Here is a 14,957-nt window from a genome sequence, read left to right as displayed (position 1 = left end):
AACAAGTGTATAAATTATGCGTATAAAAACTCAGTTATGAGTGTTAAGGAAATGGGTACTTACATTTGCAAAACTATCGTAAGTCGGTTCGTTAGGCCTGTATGTATTTCCAAGCTTGTACTTCGCAATACGTTCAGCGGTCGCCTCTCTGTACGCCCTAATTACGTGACAATGGGGATGCACGTTCATTATCCCGCAATCTGGCTTCAACTTACTATAAACCACCTGAGAAGGCTTGTCAATAGTTCCCTGATGGGTGATATTCCCAGTTACCAGACCATGGAAGTAAAAAGCGCCCAAAAGGGCATCGAATAACCTGATATCCTCTTCGATATATTTTATTTTCAAACGATACTTAGTCACGTGATCCATCTGTTTGATTTCAGACATCAATTTACTCATAATAAAGCTCGTTAGAAGAGATAATTGTGCTGTTAATATCTTGGTTCTTTCGTCATGAGTTTTGCTATGTACCATGTTCATGATTTTCTTGTGTATGTCGTAACCTTCAGTGAGTATGTCATCGAGGCCGCTGTCTTTGTGACGAATGCGCAGCACATCGATACTGCGCTTGATAGTGTAATCGAATGAGTTCTCGCCTCTCATATCGAGAGCGTTGTAGATATAATATATGAGTTGCTCGAATTTCTTCACCTCGAATTGGGCATCGGATGCACTGAAAATAATGAAAAATCTCTGAATTTTTGCCAATTGTTAGAATCCAATATTCATAAATATGAAAATAAATATGTTGGTTTGTTGAACATCGAAAATCTGACCTATCATCAGTAATAGCTAAATAATACAGCATATTTTTTTTAAACTTACACTTTTATCAAAGCTGCCGAATCTATGGTGGCAAGATTCTTCCAGAGAATATTCAAAATGGCTCCCAATTGCACAGAGTAATCTGTCCTCTTCTCCATCGACACTGTTTCATAAGCCAGTACATGATGTGATTCTAAAATATGTTAACAAATTTTTAGCATCTAAAATTAATTTCATAATTTCGAAAAGTGTCAACAAAGCCTTCTATTTACAGAACCAGACTTTTTGAAAGCTGACGAATTCAATCCAGCTTCAATATTAAACTACCATGGTTTCGACACCAATGATGCCTGTACCAAAGAGTCTCTTGCAAGTTAACATAAGCACCCAAAAATCCACAATAATATTATAAATACGAAAGTTACTCTGTCTTCCTGGTTTTCACTCAACCATATAAACAAAAAATTTTGTGAAAGTTCCGCCGGGGAAGGGATAACCGCGGGAAACAGCTAATATGTGTCATAAAACTAATTACCTGATTCGTCAACCGACATAGTGAACTTCAGCAGATAATATGGCAACAAAGGCATATTTTTGGAAAATCTCTTGCTGTTCACAGGAATTACTTCGACAGAGTCCTCCGAGCTTCCCGGGATGTGGGGATTCAAAAATGGCGTCGGATAGTAAGCGGGAGCGTATACTAATGTCTTGTAAAATTCGTCCCAGAACTTGGCTGGGAGTGCCGATATTCTGAAATAAATGCAGATCTAATTTACCTATGTTCACACAGGACATTAAAATACTCTCCTCAAAAGCATAATCTATTGTAATTTACCGTTAAAAAATGTAAGGCCTTGATAATTAAAATGACATTTCAAAAACGACGCTTGCTGCAATTATCACAAAAATACAAGACAATTTTGAATGAATCATCAAATAGAATAATAACAATGTGAAAACTTACCTATGTCTCCACATTCCTAGTTCATCTTCCTTCAATTTGAGCAACAGTTCCAAAATATTGAGGAAAGCTGGTGACAACGCTTTAGTCACTTTGCCCAAATTTACCAAACCAGTTACAGCATCTGCTGTCAGAATCCTGACTGGTTTTTCAATACTTTTCAATTGGGACACCACAATAAAGAAATCTGTCTGTACTATTATCATTACTCGCTGCACTACATACGAGATTAAAGGCAAAAGTTGGATCTCAGGTCCTGGTTTATCAACTGTATTATTGTCAATAAGCTTGGCTATATTCACTTGGGCCAAGACAACTTTGTCTGTATCAGGCACATCTAGTGCCAGTTGCAAATCTGTGACAGCACAATTCTCTACAGCTAGGCAGTTGAGCTGCTTCGAAATAGGCCGATTCAAGTCCAAAGTTACTTTATGGTAAACGTTTGATCTCTCAATGTTTGTTTCATATTCTTCTTCATCCATCATTAGTTTTGGCTGACAATACAATTTGCGGATCCTTTTACTCAGTTTAGTTATTGCTGAGTTGTCATTTTCAGTGGTCAAAGCTATATTAGCAGTGGCTTCATTAAAACTTCTGATGGCGATCTCACTTTCTCGTGATAATTTCATCAGGGGTAACATCAAACGCTTATGCAGCCATTTGCTGTGAGTATACAGAAGAGCGACGATATCTTCCCTTAAAACTCTGCGTCGGCTAGCTTCATTAGTCACAAAAATTGGTTCATGCGCTATTTTCACGAACCTGTCCCGCCAACTCAAAAGATGGAGCATGCTGCAAACAGATCTGTCATCCAGATAATCAACTGACAAATCAATGCATTTCCTTATATACTCGTCAATGACTGCAAGGTATCTAAAGCAGTATTTCAATATCGGATATTCGCCGAAATCATCTGTTAATGTTCCTCCTATGACAGCTTTTGAATAATTCGCTACTGTAAATTCACCTTCTGGTGCGGTTCTATTCAAATAGTAACTCATCAGATTGTTAAACAACGTTAGAGCTTCTTTATTGCCCGTGCGAATGGCTTCGTCGTCCAAATCGTACAACTCTGGATAAAACTTCTTATACGACTTCAGATCACCGGAATATTTGTAAGTTTCAAAAGCTGTATCGTTGAGCACATCGACATACTCAACATTCACAGTACGGCACTGTTTCTTAATCATATTGTGGATGAAGTTATAAGTCATTGTGTATAGTGCGGGGGGAACTCTTTGGTATGTTGTGAACAAACTGGTGATCACATGTAAGGGAGAATCTATCTTACCATCTTTGGTTTCTTGCACGGCGATATAGGCAAGTTGCTTGGCGGTCGCAAGGAAGGAGTTTGAGCACAAATCTTTAACTTTTAGAGTGTGATTAAGGTTCGGGGGTTGGGGTCGATTATCTATTTGTTCCTCACCTTCAATTGTTTCTTCCAATGCCTTTAACATGGAGTTTTTATTTTCAGCGAGTGACGCATTGACGCTCGTTGAGAAATCTGAGCCACATCGTGGTTTAATGTAGACATCAGAGAAGCTCGTCACGAAAGCGATTTTGGTGGAAATGCCGCGAAGTATTTGCTGCCAGGTCAAATGAGCCGCCTGCAGTAAATGAGAAATCGTTGGACGATCGAGTCCTGAAAAGGGAACAAAAGGAAATATTAGGAACTATTGATATTATTAGTCTTATAATGGAAGTGCATGGGAAAATATATTTTTACATACCTTCTATAAAGGACTGCATCAGCTCATGACACTTGATACACAAGTCGTGGTACTCAACAGGCAAGCCACAAGACGACAGCAGCGCCGATAAGTCGAACAAATTCTCAGTTTCAGACACATAAGATGTCTGCCAATCATCAGGTTTTAGAAGGGATATCTCTATTCCCCTATTTCTCATCGCCCTTGAGATTTCTCCATATTTCGGGTCCATTGTGAAGAATACTCTGAAGTTGGGATGTGGTTTTATTTCACTGTGTTCACCTCGTTCAGGGATGCTCAACACACCATTCGGCTCTAACAAACCATTCAGTCTGTCCAGAACAGCTGCTGATGTAAGATTAACATTGTCTAGAAGAAGCCAGGAGCCTTCGATCATAGTTTTTACAAGCAACGAATCCACAAATTCGAATTTCCCTCCGGCGTTGACTGAAGTAACTTGAGAAACTTTATGATGCAATTTATTCAAGCTGTTCAGAACTTCTTGTATTTTGGGAGTAATATTGTTTTCTTGCCCAGCATTATGTTCAATTAACCGATCACAGTGAGTCTTTAAGTATTCAATTTTTTGTTTGAATCTTCTCATGTTAACTTCAGAGGCTTCATTGCTTGGTGTTGATAGCAAGGATTTGTACTGGTATAGCTGACTTAGCAGCGCGTTTGACCTCCATTCAAAGGGTCTTTGGGCATTCCACAGGTTCCTGACGGTTTGAATCGTCAAAGTCTCGATTTTATCAAACAAACTCTCCAAATTTCTATTGAAGTCCACTTGTTCGAAACCTCCGAGTAAATCGGAGACATCCATTGCTGACGTCACAGGTATAACTTGTAGTTCGTTTCCAGACAAATCAGCGAGTACTTGCACTACACTACTCTTTCCAGTCGCAGTAGGCCCAACCAGTATAGTTAACCAATTCATTGTGATACTTTGAGCTACCGCTTTCAAAGTCGGAATTTGATTTCTCAGCACAAGCAAGTTCGTTTCAACTGCTCTTCGGTTTTTGAATAACTTGTGATCGACTCGGGCTAAATGAACATCGCCTATTGAAATATGTCTGGCGTTCATATAGAACTGGGGGTGGCAATCACTTCTTGGGTACTGAAGTGTAAATATCTTTTCATAATTTTCGATCATTTTCTTTTTGTCTTCTTCAGTTCTCATACGATTCACGTACAGCATGTCTACGAATTTACCTGGATGAAGAGGCTTTCCCATTAATTGGTCCTTGATCAGGGCGTCACACCATCTCTGAATGTCTCTCAGGTTCATCTCCCAAGGGGCGCCTCTGTGACCCCACGACTGTAACTCCGTCACCTCATGGGCTACTTTGCAATTGAATTGTACTATCTTGTGTAGAATATCCTTTGTTATAGTTGGGTACTGAGATTCTACGATGTATATTAGATCTTCTTTAGTTAAGGTGTCGATATAAACTTGAGTGAATCTATTTAAGAAGGAGATGGGTAGACCCCTCCGAGCGCCTCCTTGTTTGAGAGGATTTTGGCAAGCAAAGAGTCTTGTCTGTTCCTTTACTTTAAAAGTTCTCCCTAATTCTGGAATGAACACTTCTCCCCTGTGATCCAAACATGCGTTAAGTCCCTCTAAAACTGGTTGAGGAGCCAAGTTTAACTCGTCTAATAGAATCCAGTCGCCGTTTTGTAGGGCACTCAAAAATGCTCCCTCTTTGAAAGTGAATGATCCATCTTCCGTTGGTAAATCCGTTCCAAAGAGATCTGTTATATCCTGTAAAAGTGAAAAGTAATTAAAATCTTAGGATCAAAAAGTCTAAAATGGCGTCATTATATTAGAACAGTGTTAAAGAACTTACCGTTTGGTCACTTAGATTGATCCTCACAACTTTGTGACCAGAAGATTTGGCGAGAGCCGTTACTAAGCTCGTCTTTCCAACTCCAGGATTACCTTCCAAAAGTATAGCCTTATTCAGTTGCAATCCACGCAACAGTCTCAAAGTATTTGCTCCAGTTGTAGGAGCTGTGAATGAGAATTTTTGTTCTTCCTCTGTCATACTACTGCTTTTACCAACCTCTATGTAAAAAGGTTTTATTCCGAACTTATGGGGACCACTTTCGGCTTCGAATTTAGTCTGCTTATTACTTAACATGTCACGCAGACTTTCAATGTACTCGCCACCAACTGATTTGATTTGCTCTAGCAAAAAGTTGATGGCATTTGTTCGTAATAAGACCAAGGCCTCGGAATCTATATGCCCAGTTAATGCAGTTCCGAAACAATCTAGGAAGGTCATGCAGGCCCCGTGCACGTATGCTTCGGGGGTTTCCAAAAGACCTTTCGTGACGGTTGTATTGATAAAATGCACCCAGGATAGCAGGTCGCGAATACTGAACGGGAATTTGTTGGTAACTTCTGAGTTTTTCAGCCATTCGGTAAAATTCAGAATTGAGGTGCCGATTCCTGAACTACCGTCCTCCTGGTTACCCAGCGACACACCTTTGTTGACACTCTTCTCTAGGACTTTCAGTAAATCCTCCTTAGATGTGTCGCTGTCACACCATATTTCTGTAAATCTATTGCGGAGAGCAGGCGAAAGTTCTTTCTTTCCGAAATCTCCACCAGGATTCATGGTTCCAATAAAGTGGAATCTGTTATGCGCTTTAATAACAACTATATCAGAGTTTTGTTCCATTCCTCTTTCAGCTAACACTAGCTGTCTTTCAGGTTCTAGTAAAGAGTTCAGTCTTTCTAACACACTGTCATCTGCCAGAGATATTTCATCAGCAAGAAACATATCTCCTTTTTCCATAGCCTTTATCAACGGGCCATCGACCCACTCAAATAGTTTGCCGTCGTTCTTGTATTGGCGAACGGGGCGAAGCCCTCCAAGAAAATCTGAGCTCTCGGTGTGCATATGACAATTGACAGAAAGTAGCTTACGTTTCTTTAAAGCTGCCAGAAGTTGGCAAATGGTTGTTTTGCCACAACCAGTTTCACCAACCAGCAAGACCGGTTCATCGAAACTGAAAGCCTTTGCTATCAGAACTGCAAGTCTCCTCATATTAAATGTCCAAACTACGTGAGTAAACTCATTGATTTGAGTTGTCAGGATGGCCCCCAATAAGCACTTGGTAACTGGGGACGTGTTAGAGTGAAGTGAAAACAGATTATCGGGATTCACCTTTCTCTTAATATGTTTTTCAATAACCTCTTCAATTATGGATCTTTCGTCAGTTTGTCGAACTTTTCCAGCAAGGATAAGATACCCTTCATCAGCTATATGCTGTTCCCAATCGTAGAATGTGCCTGGATAAAGTACTTCTCTTGCAGCACGTCTGTACCGCATGCCCCATCGGAACAGGTCTCGTAGGGTTATAAAACCGTCTTTGCCCTGAACGGCAGCAGACCCGCGTCGCCTCAATTGAAGATCAGTCATAACTGCGATCATTTTCTTACTGTAGGCCGGAGGAACGTGGCATCTTTGGTGCAAAATCGTCTCAAGTTCATGCTTTGGTATCTCATCGAAATGTAGCTCGACGAATCTATTTCTAAACGCTCTTGATAGCATTTTTCGGCCGCCATATAAGCCGGGCGGATTTTGCGTAGCAAATAGCATGAAGTTATCATCTGCTTTGACAACCTCTTGTGTCTCTGGTATGAACAATTCGCGATTGTCATCTAACACACGATTGAGAGCCTCTAACACGTCACTAGGTGCCAAATTAAGCTCGTCAAGTATAATCCAGTGACCCTTCCTCATCGCCTCCACCAGGATTCCTTCTTTGAAGACTAATTTGCCACTAGAGTCGGTCGCATAAGACCCTATGTACTCTTGTAGATCTGTATGTTCGTGATTATTGATTCTCACGCAATAATTACCAGAAGCCCTAGCTATGTATGTTATAAGGGAGGTTTTGCCTACTGATGTGTCACCTTGTAACAGTACCGGCAATCGCCCTAGGGATATAACTCGTGCGATATCTCGAAGATTCTTTCTGACTGTCGGAGTTAGGATATAGCCTTCTGGGACATCGACTTCTAGCCTGCCTTGGAGGATCCAATGGCCTCCGAACAGCAAGTAATTGTGTCCTATACATTGCGGTTCAGGTATTAGTTGGTTTACAACCGATTTCATATTCTTCCTCCCGATTACTGCCCTAATAAGCAAAAGAAGAGAGTTGTGAGAAATGTATACTTATAAAGTTATATTTAGGAATTGAAAATGAATACATACTTGGCAATCATAGCTTCCACTTTGGGATGCGATGACCTATCCAACTGCGTGAGAAAAGATAGACAAAATGCTTCATATAAGGATCTTGTTACCGTCCCACATCTTGCTTTTCCTGCCGCTTGTAAGGCTCTGCATAGCGTTCTGAGAGAATAATGTGGTGTATTTCCTGAAAATAATACACAAAAACTTATCAATAATTACTCAATGGTTATTATTATAAATATATAATATTTTAAATATATATGAATTTATAAAAAAAATCTTAATATCAAAGTACGTTACCTGATCCATCCACGAGATTCAATTTAGCTTCTTTCTTAATAGTGGCGTAAAAACTGTAGATCGCCTCCAAAATGCCACTTTCAAGATTCATGTGATATAAGTAATCGCCAATAAGCAATATCAAGTCATTCCTCTCTGTTAACTCGTCAATGAAAAACTCCGTGAACCGATTTCTAAGACCGGCTGGCAAATCTTTCTTGCCTACATCTGTGGCAGGATTCATACAAGCAAACAGTGTGAAATCTGGATGTCGTTCAATAGGAACCTTGTCACCTTTCTCTAAAAGGTCTATGCTCTCGCTTTTATCTTCTAAGAGACCAGCTAAGCATTCCAAAATTTCTGCGGACGCTAAATTAATTTCGTCCAGCAACACCCAATGTCCTTCTTGCATCGCCTTGACTAAAGACCCCTCGATAAACGCGAAGGTAAGCTTCGATGCTGTCTTGATTTGCTGTTCTAACTTCACAAGCTTACGCCCAAAAGACGCCCATTGCCTGCTTTTATTATCTGGCTTTTCTCCCGACAGCCTAGCCATAGCTGCTCTATAAGTTTGCTTCATCAACGCCACCAAATTCGACCAATTTTCCGTTTCGTAACAAGTATCGATGTGGCCCAAGAACTTTTTGTTTTTATCTGTGTTGTAAAAACTACGGAATATTTGCTCGAACTGATTTTTTATAGGACGGATAATATATTTTAGGTCGACGGGTTTGTACCCGCCTAGTAAGTCAGCAGAGTCTGACTGCTGATTCATGTTGATGACAACGAGTTTATGTCCCGTTTGCCTAGCCATGTATTGCACCGATGATGTCTTTCCAGTACCCGTTTCTCCGACTAATAACACAGGTTCGTTAGCTGTGACGCAACATGCAATCTTTTCAAGTAAACATGCTGATTGTCGCGTGAATGAAAACACTGTGTGTTTTTTACCGAAATCTGTGGTTTCTAAGCTTTTCTCTACTCTTGGCACTTTAGCCCTACCAACCTCTAGGAAGTTGGCAGTAAGTGACACATTTGGCTTGTAATGATTGAGGTAAAATTCGGTTTTTGTTTCGACTATGCCGAGACATAAGCCAACCTTTTTGGCAAGCTCGAGTCTATGTTCAGGTGAAGAGACTGAACAAGTAAATATATCCAAAGCGTCCTGAAGGACTTTTTGCGCAGATTCAGGACTGGACACGTCAAAACCGACTACAGCTCTAGAGCACCATTTCAACAAGTCTCTGGTTGAAATCAGTCTTGATCCTCTAATAAGCATTAAATTCTTTTCTTTCTCGCTATCAACTACTTCGGTAGCTTGCAAGGATGTGTCATGGCTGCCCACTGAGAACATCATGAACACTTCGATCATCCTTGGGCAAATGGTTGTAAGCGCTGGGTATAGCTTTTGTATGATTTCTGCGAGTTCTGAGCGCGATAGCGGTTCAACGTTGATTTGCGTTAAATGTTTTTGCAGCAATGTGCTTGAGCTGGACATTTTCTTTTGAAAGCCATAATTGGTCGCCAGCGTTCTAAAAAAACAGTTCACATATTAAATCTCAGGAGAAATACTACCTTATATCTTGCAAGTTAAGGCTTAATTTTCCATATCACTTACCGTTGTGTGACGAACAGTTGGAAGCCGGGTGTGACTGGCAGAGAATCGCGATAGCCAGGCACGCATAGCGAGTTCCTTTCTAAAAGAGAACTCAATGTTGATGCGACATCTAATGCAGCGCAGTCTATGTCTTCTAATAGCAGCCAGTGACCGTTTTGAACAGCCTAAAACAATATCAGACATAGTTAAACTACAATGCTATTTTTGTCATTGTTACCTTGAAAGTTAATGCTCAATACGGAAAATTGTACATATCATTTTTATAGCGCTGGTGAACCGTGTAAGCAAATTATAAATGCAAATATACTTTAAACAAGTGTTTGCATATGCACATGATAATAGAGCAAACATCTGTGTAAACAATGTGAATATTTTCACATACGAGACTGTACAAATACAAATACCGAAAACTATCTAAAACAAATTCTACCATTTGGATTAAATAAATTGTTGAACAGAGCACACATACCTACACCTTTCACTGGGTTACACCTTATAAGGGCATTGCTTTTAAATGAAAATGAAAACTGGTCCCTTGACTTATATAGAGCTGTGGTTTGATCTAACACCATAATGAGCTGAACACAATATAATTAATACCTCAGTCAAAACACCAGGTCTCCAAACAAATTCCCCTGGTATATCAGTACATTGATGAGCTCCTAACAGCATGCGGGAGTCCGTCTGGTCTCCTAATTGTACTTTCTTGAAAGCCACGCCTTTGCGTCCTGTGATGGCAGCTAAATGCTCTACTAGGGACGTCTTCCCTGATCCTACGGGGCCCATGAGGCTGAGAGCCTGACCTGCGATAGAATTGAGAGAAAATTTGAAAATTTCGCAGTATGAATTGGCTCAGAAATAGAATGATAATAAAGATAAGTAGTTCGCTTAGAAGCTATATTAATCATATAAAATCTATATAAAATATTTCTTTGCAAACAAAAAAAAAAGATACATAGGTAATCGCAAATGCAAATGTTTGACTCACCCGATGCAACAGCCAAAGCTAAGCTCCTGAGATTATTGGTAGTTGATTTCACTGGAACTAAATTGCCAGGCTGAACATTACGCTTTTGATACACAGGCAGCAGTATACCATCGATATTCACAACATTAGGCCCCAAGTCGTCCTTGATCACTTCGCTCATAGGGATAACGGGGTCCTTCTTATTCTTTTCTATATGTTCATGGGTTTCTTGCTCATGTATAAGCAGTTTTACAGCAATCATCATTGCTTGATAGTCTGTCATATTTGTTAGGATGGCCATGCATTCTTTTATCATCCTGTAGAAAAAATATAATCATAATTTTTCCAAGTAAAAACATAATTTTGTAACAAATCACAGGTACAGGAATATATTGAATTTTGTTTCAATACTTAGTTTAATTTAGCACAGCAGGCAGGTAAGTCAACTTGTAAACATACCATCTCACATCTGCCATTCCATTATTTCCATATGTTCCGATAAACCTGGTCCAATCCCATTTAGCAGAAAGTTCATTAGGCAACTTGCTAAGCAATGTATAGCAGCATGTTACTATCTGTCTTTCAGTGATTTTCTGCCCGCAATCTAGAAGTCTGCGTTTCTTTGGGGCGACGTTATAAGAATCCTCATGATGGACATATACAGTGAATGGTGCTACTGGATTCACTTCGAAGTATTTCAATGCATATCTAAAATAATACCATCTATTAGAATATCATTCTAACACATTAGAATAAAAATATCTAGGTTTTTAACTTTATTGTCTGCCAAGCAACCTGCATTGAGCAAGCATGATGATTAACGCTCAATCTTTCTCTGTGTGAAAGGAGGCCTAACAGTGGGACAATAAAACAACAGTTTTTTTTTTAATTTATTTAATTATCGACAAGAATGGCCAGTGGCCAATAATTTTTTTTTTAAGCTTTCACATGCTCATCTCACAGAATGGTCTGCCTAAGAAACAGCTTATACTAAAAACAATACTTACTGTAAAATATCTGGATGGTCGCTCAATGCAGCAAGTATGATTGAATACTCCAAATGACTGGTCTTTTCAGCGTCACTACATGCATCATAGTTTGTAGAAGAAAATACTGGTTTCAACTGTATTTTAGTTGAAACCAGTGCCAGAAGAATATTTGATAGGTATTTCTTGAACAATTTTGCATCTTCAATTTTAAGAATGAATTCGGAAAGTATAGTAACAGCATTTTTGATGTCAAAAGTGTTGGAATCAATTGAGGTCTGTAAATATGAAACAAAAAATCTTGTTGTAGGATTACTTTTTATTGGTGCATTAGGAAAAAGGCTTGGGAGAACTCGTACAAGAATGTCAATTTTAACCATATGTGAATTAACACATTTACAATATCAAGGTCATTTCTATTATCATTACTTCAAATATGTCAAGTGCTTCAACTGTATGCATAACCTACATCAAAATTACACAAAAATGAATCGCTTGGTCACTCCTACACTGGCTGGATCAAATAAGCTGAAAATTAGAGGAGAGGTAGTGTACTCCCAGGAGAAGAACAAAGAATTTTTGTCACCATCTGACTATGGGAAGTAATTATCTCAGAACATGGATGAAACCATAGGCAGAAGCTAGCTATATTTAACAGAATATCATTTTATTACTGTTAAATGATGTCCTACTAGCCGATTATCGGCTATGGGGGTTGTTCTCATGTAAGGAGATCAGCAATTATGCAGGACATATAGTACACAAGCGTGTGCGCAGACACAAGTGCACTCACTATTCCTTCACTCTCATAGCCCGATGGGACAGAAATCCGATAGAGCGGAGAGAGATCAGGCACAGGACCAACATTTACGTGCAATCTGATGCTTGGGTGTATCAACCACCAACTTCCTGCTCCAGCTACTTTGTGAAATTTTCTAAAACCCACAAAGTGATTTCGGTCCGTCCTGGGAATCGAACCCGAGACCTCATGCTCAGCAGCCGCGCTTGCGATAGCTACACAGATGGAAGGTATAGTTGTATATTAATAAAAAAATGTATTTTGAAATACCAACATATATATAACATATATAATATAAACAGAACTGATGTTCTGTTTATGGTATTTCATTATGGTATGTTTATTTATTACATTTTTTAACATCAGTTAAAAAATATTTCACCATGATTAAAAATCCCTGTGCAATGCAATTTTGCTTAAGAATTTATTAGAAAATTTCAAACTCATAACTCTTGTAGATTACATTATTTCAAAATATATTTACCTATGTGCAAAATTCAAATAATTTAAACGAAGGATTGGCATCAGCTTATTTTTATTTTGTTAAAAAATTAATTATTACTTGCATTAAAATAATTAGGTCACAATAATTTTAATTAATTACAATGACATTGCGCCAGATAAAGAACAAAGACATTTTTGATTTCTATGTTTCACCATTCCATTCTTATTTGGGTCCCAAACCGAACCTCAAAGCTAAATATAGACAAAATAATCATAGTTATTTCATTTTAAATATGTAGGACAAAGGCTAGACAAAGGCCACTCCCTATCCCCCCCACTCAGCCTAGGGACTACACCCTTCTCCCATTGTAACCATTAAGCTCATTCCTGCCCATTAAAAATATTTGAAACTTACCAAGGGAAGCGCTGTCCTATTCTTTGGAGGGAAACCACTTAACATTAAATTATAAGCACTTTACAACAAAGGACTCACCAAGACATAATGAAATTATAAAAAAATATTTTTATACACTATTGCTGATGCGTGAAATTAACTAAAACGACATAAAACAAATAATTTTGTGCTAACCTGAAGATCTTCACATGCTTTACTTAATTCTGCGGTCTTTGTTTCAGCCCCTACCGCTTTGAGTGCCATCAACATATTGCACACCGACATTTTGTCATTCCGCAAAACAAAAAATAATGGATTTATAACAAAAAATTGCTTATTTAGAAATAACAGCGATAGCCGGCCGCGTGTTTTGCATTTATCAAGCAAAGCAACACGTGAAATTAATGACCATTTTCTAAGCTGTCGCGGTGACAGTGACAGTCTGGCTGGGCTGAGTGCGGTATTGATTTTGGTTTATTGATTATTCTAGTATTTTTAAAAAACATTCTAGATATGGGGTTTTTAATATAAAATTCTTCTTCTTCTTCTCAGCGTTTATCCCGTCTTGTGACGGGGTCCGCTTTCCGTATCTTCTTCTTCCACTTCGCTCTATCCTGGACATCTTCCTCTTCGAGTTCGCAGCTTATCATATCTTTCTTTACGACACTCAACCACCGCAGTTTTGACCCGCCTCTGCGCCTTTGACCGGGTATATCGAGATTGAGTGTCGCATTGGCGATGTACTCAGGTGGTCTCCTTTTAACATGTCCGTACCATCGCAGCCGTTTTTCTTGTAGTTTGTCGGCGACATCGCGTACTCTAAGGCTACCGCGTACGTACTCGTTACGGATCTTATCGAGCCTCGTTACTCCGCACATCCACCGCAACATCTTCATCTCGGCAACTTGGATGGTACTGACATGCTTTTTTGTTACGGCCCACGTCTCGCTTCCATAAATGAGAACTGGTCTTATGACTGACTTGTAAATAATCCCTTTCAGTTTAATGGGCATTCGACTGTCGCAGGTAACTCCTGTAAGCTCGCGCCACTTAAGTCAGGCGGCTGATATTCGGTTCTGAATGTTATTTTCCAGGCTTCCGGATTTGGCAATTATGCTACCCAGGTATTTATACTCTTCGCACTGTTGAACTACTTGTCCATCAACCACTATCGGGTCAGTACGGGGGATAGGCACGTTGCACTCCATATACTGGGTCTTCGAAACGCTCAGAATTAGTCCACCTGCCTGCAACTGTCTCTTCCATGCCTCCAGAGCGTCTTCCAGAGCCTCACGAGTCGTTGTGCAGATTGCTACATTATCCGCATACACAAAAGTCCACGATGCTTTCTGGGCCCCGCTTCTCCTAATTTTACTTAAGCGTCATACGATTCACGTTCGACTCGATTCGACTGAGATCCGATCCCGACTTGATTACGATTGAAGCGTATGTGGCATTCCGCTATTTTTTCTTTGAAAAAACCTTTTTTATCCTTTTCTGTCATTCAATAATGAATCATTTTGTCTGCAAATGATTTACGATTGCAAAATGATTGTACAGCAAACTACCGTATGGACCAAAATCACCAAAATAGCAGACCAATCGCACACCAATCAAATGTCAATCGAATACGATTGGTCTTTTATTAGTAGCAGAATGCCCGATATGGTTAAAACTGCTATTGCGATCATATTGCGATTCGATTTCTACTCGATTTTGACATTATTAACTTAGGAGAATCGGGCCCCTGTTGAGCATCCTCGGTGAGCGTGTCCAGCACGAGGCTGAATAAGAATGGGCTCAAAACCGAACCTTGATGAACCC

General features: G+C 39.4%; 1 protein-coding gene across 2 annotated transcripts in view; it reads right to left on the bottom strand.

The window, feature by feature from the left end:
* Nucleotides 1-13,573, bottom strand: part of LOC124637917 (midasin-like) — a 31,824-nt gene extending 18,251 nt beyond the window's left edge. For both annotated transcript variants that reach the window (XM_047174645.1, XM_047174646.1), the window contains exons 1-14: nt 13,329-13,573; nt 11,518-11,774; nt 10,970-11,218; nt 10,532-10,827; nt 10,144-10,346; nt 9,544-9,707; nt 7,947-9,457; nt 7,665-7,830; nt 5,286-7,587; nt 3,460-5,200; nt 1,733-3,371; nt 1,304-1,518; nt 829-961; nt 64-676 (exon numbers count right to left, since the gene is read on the bottom strand). In XM_047174645.1, coding sequence (XP_047030601.1) covers nt 64-676; nt 829-961; nt 1,304-1,518; nt 1,733-3,371; nt 3,460-5,200; nt 5,286-7,587; nt 7,665-7,830; nt 7,947-9,457; nt 9,544-9,707; nt 10,144-10,346; nt 10,532-10,827; nt 10,970-11,218; nt 11,518-11,774; nt 13,329-13,418 — 9,579 coding nt within the window. In that variant the 5' untranslated portion in view covers nt 13,419-13,573. The remainder of the gene's footprint in view (nt 1-63; nt 677-828; nt 962-1,303; nt 1,519-1,732; nt 3,372-3,459; nt 5,201-5,285; nt 7,588-7,664; nt 7,831-7,946; nt 9,458-9,543; nt 9,708-10,143; nt 10,347-10,531; nt 10,828-10,969; nt 11,219-11,517; nt 11,775-13,328) is intronic.
* Nucleotides 13,574-14,957: the final 1,384 nt, after the last annotated feature.

This window comes from Helicoverpa zea, chromosome 17 (assembly GCF_022581195.2).
Source record: "Helicoverpa zea isolate HzStark_Cry1AcR chromosome 17, ilHelZeax1.1, whole genome shotgun sequence".
NCBI lineage: Eukaryota > Metazoa > Arthropoda > Insecta > Lepidoptera > Noctuidae > Helicoverpa > Helicoverpa zea.
The sequence above is the reverse complement of the archived record's forward strand: the minus strand, read 5'-3'. Positions and strand labels throughout refer to the sequence as shown.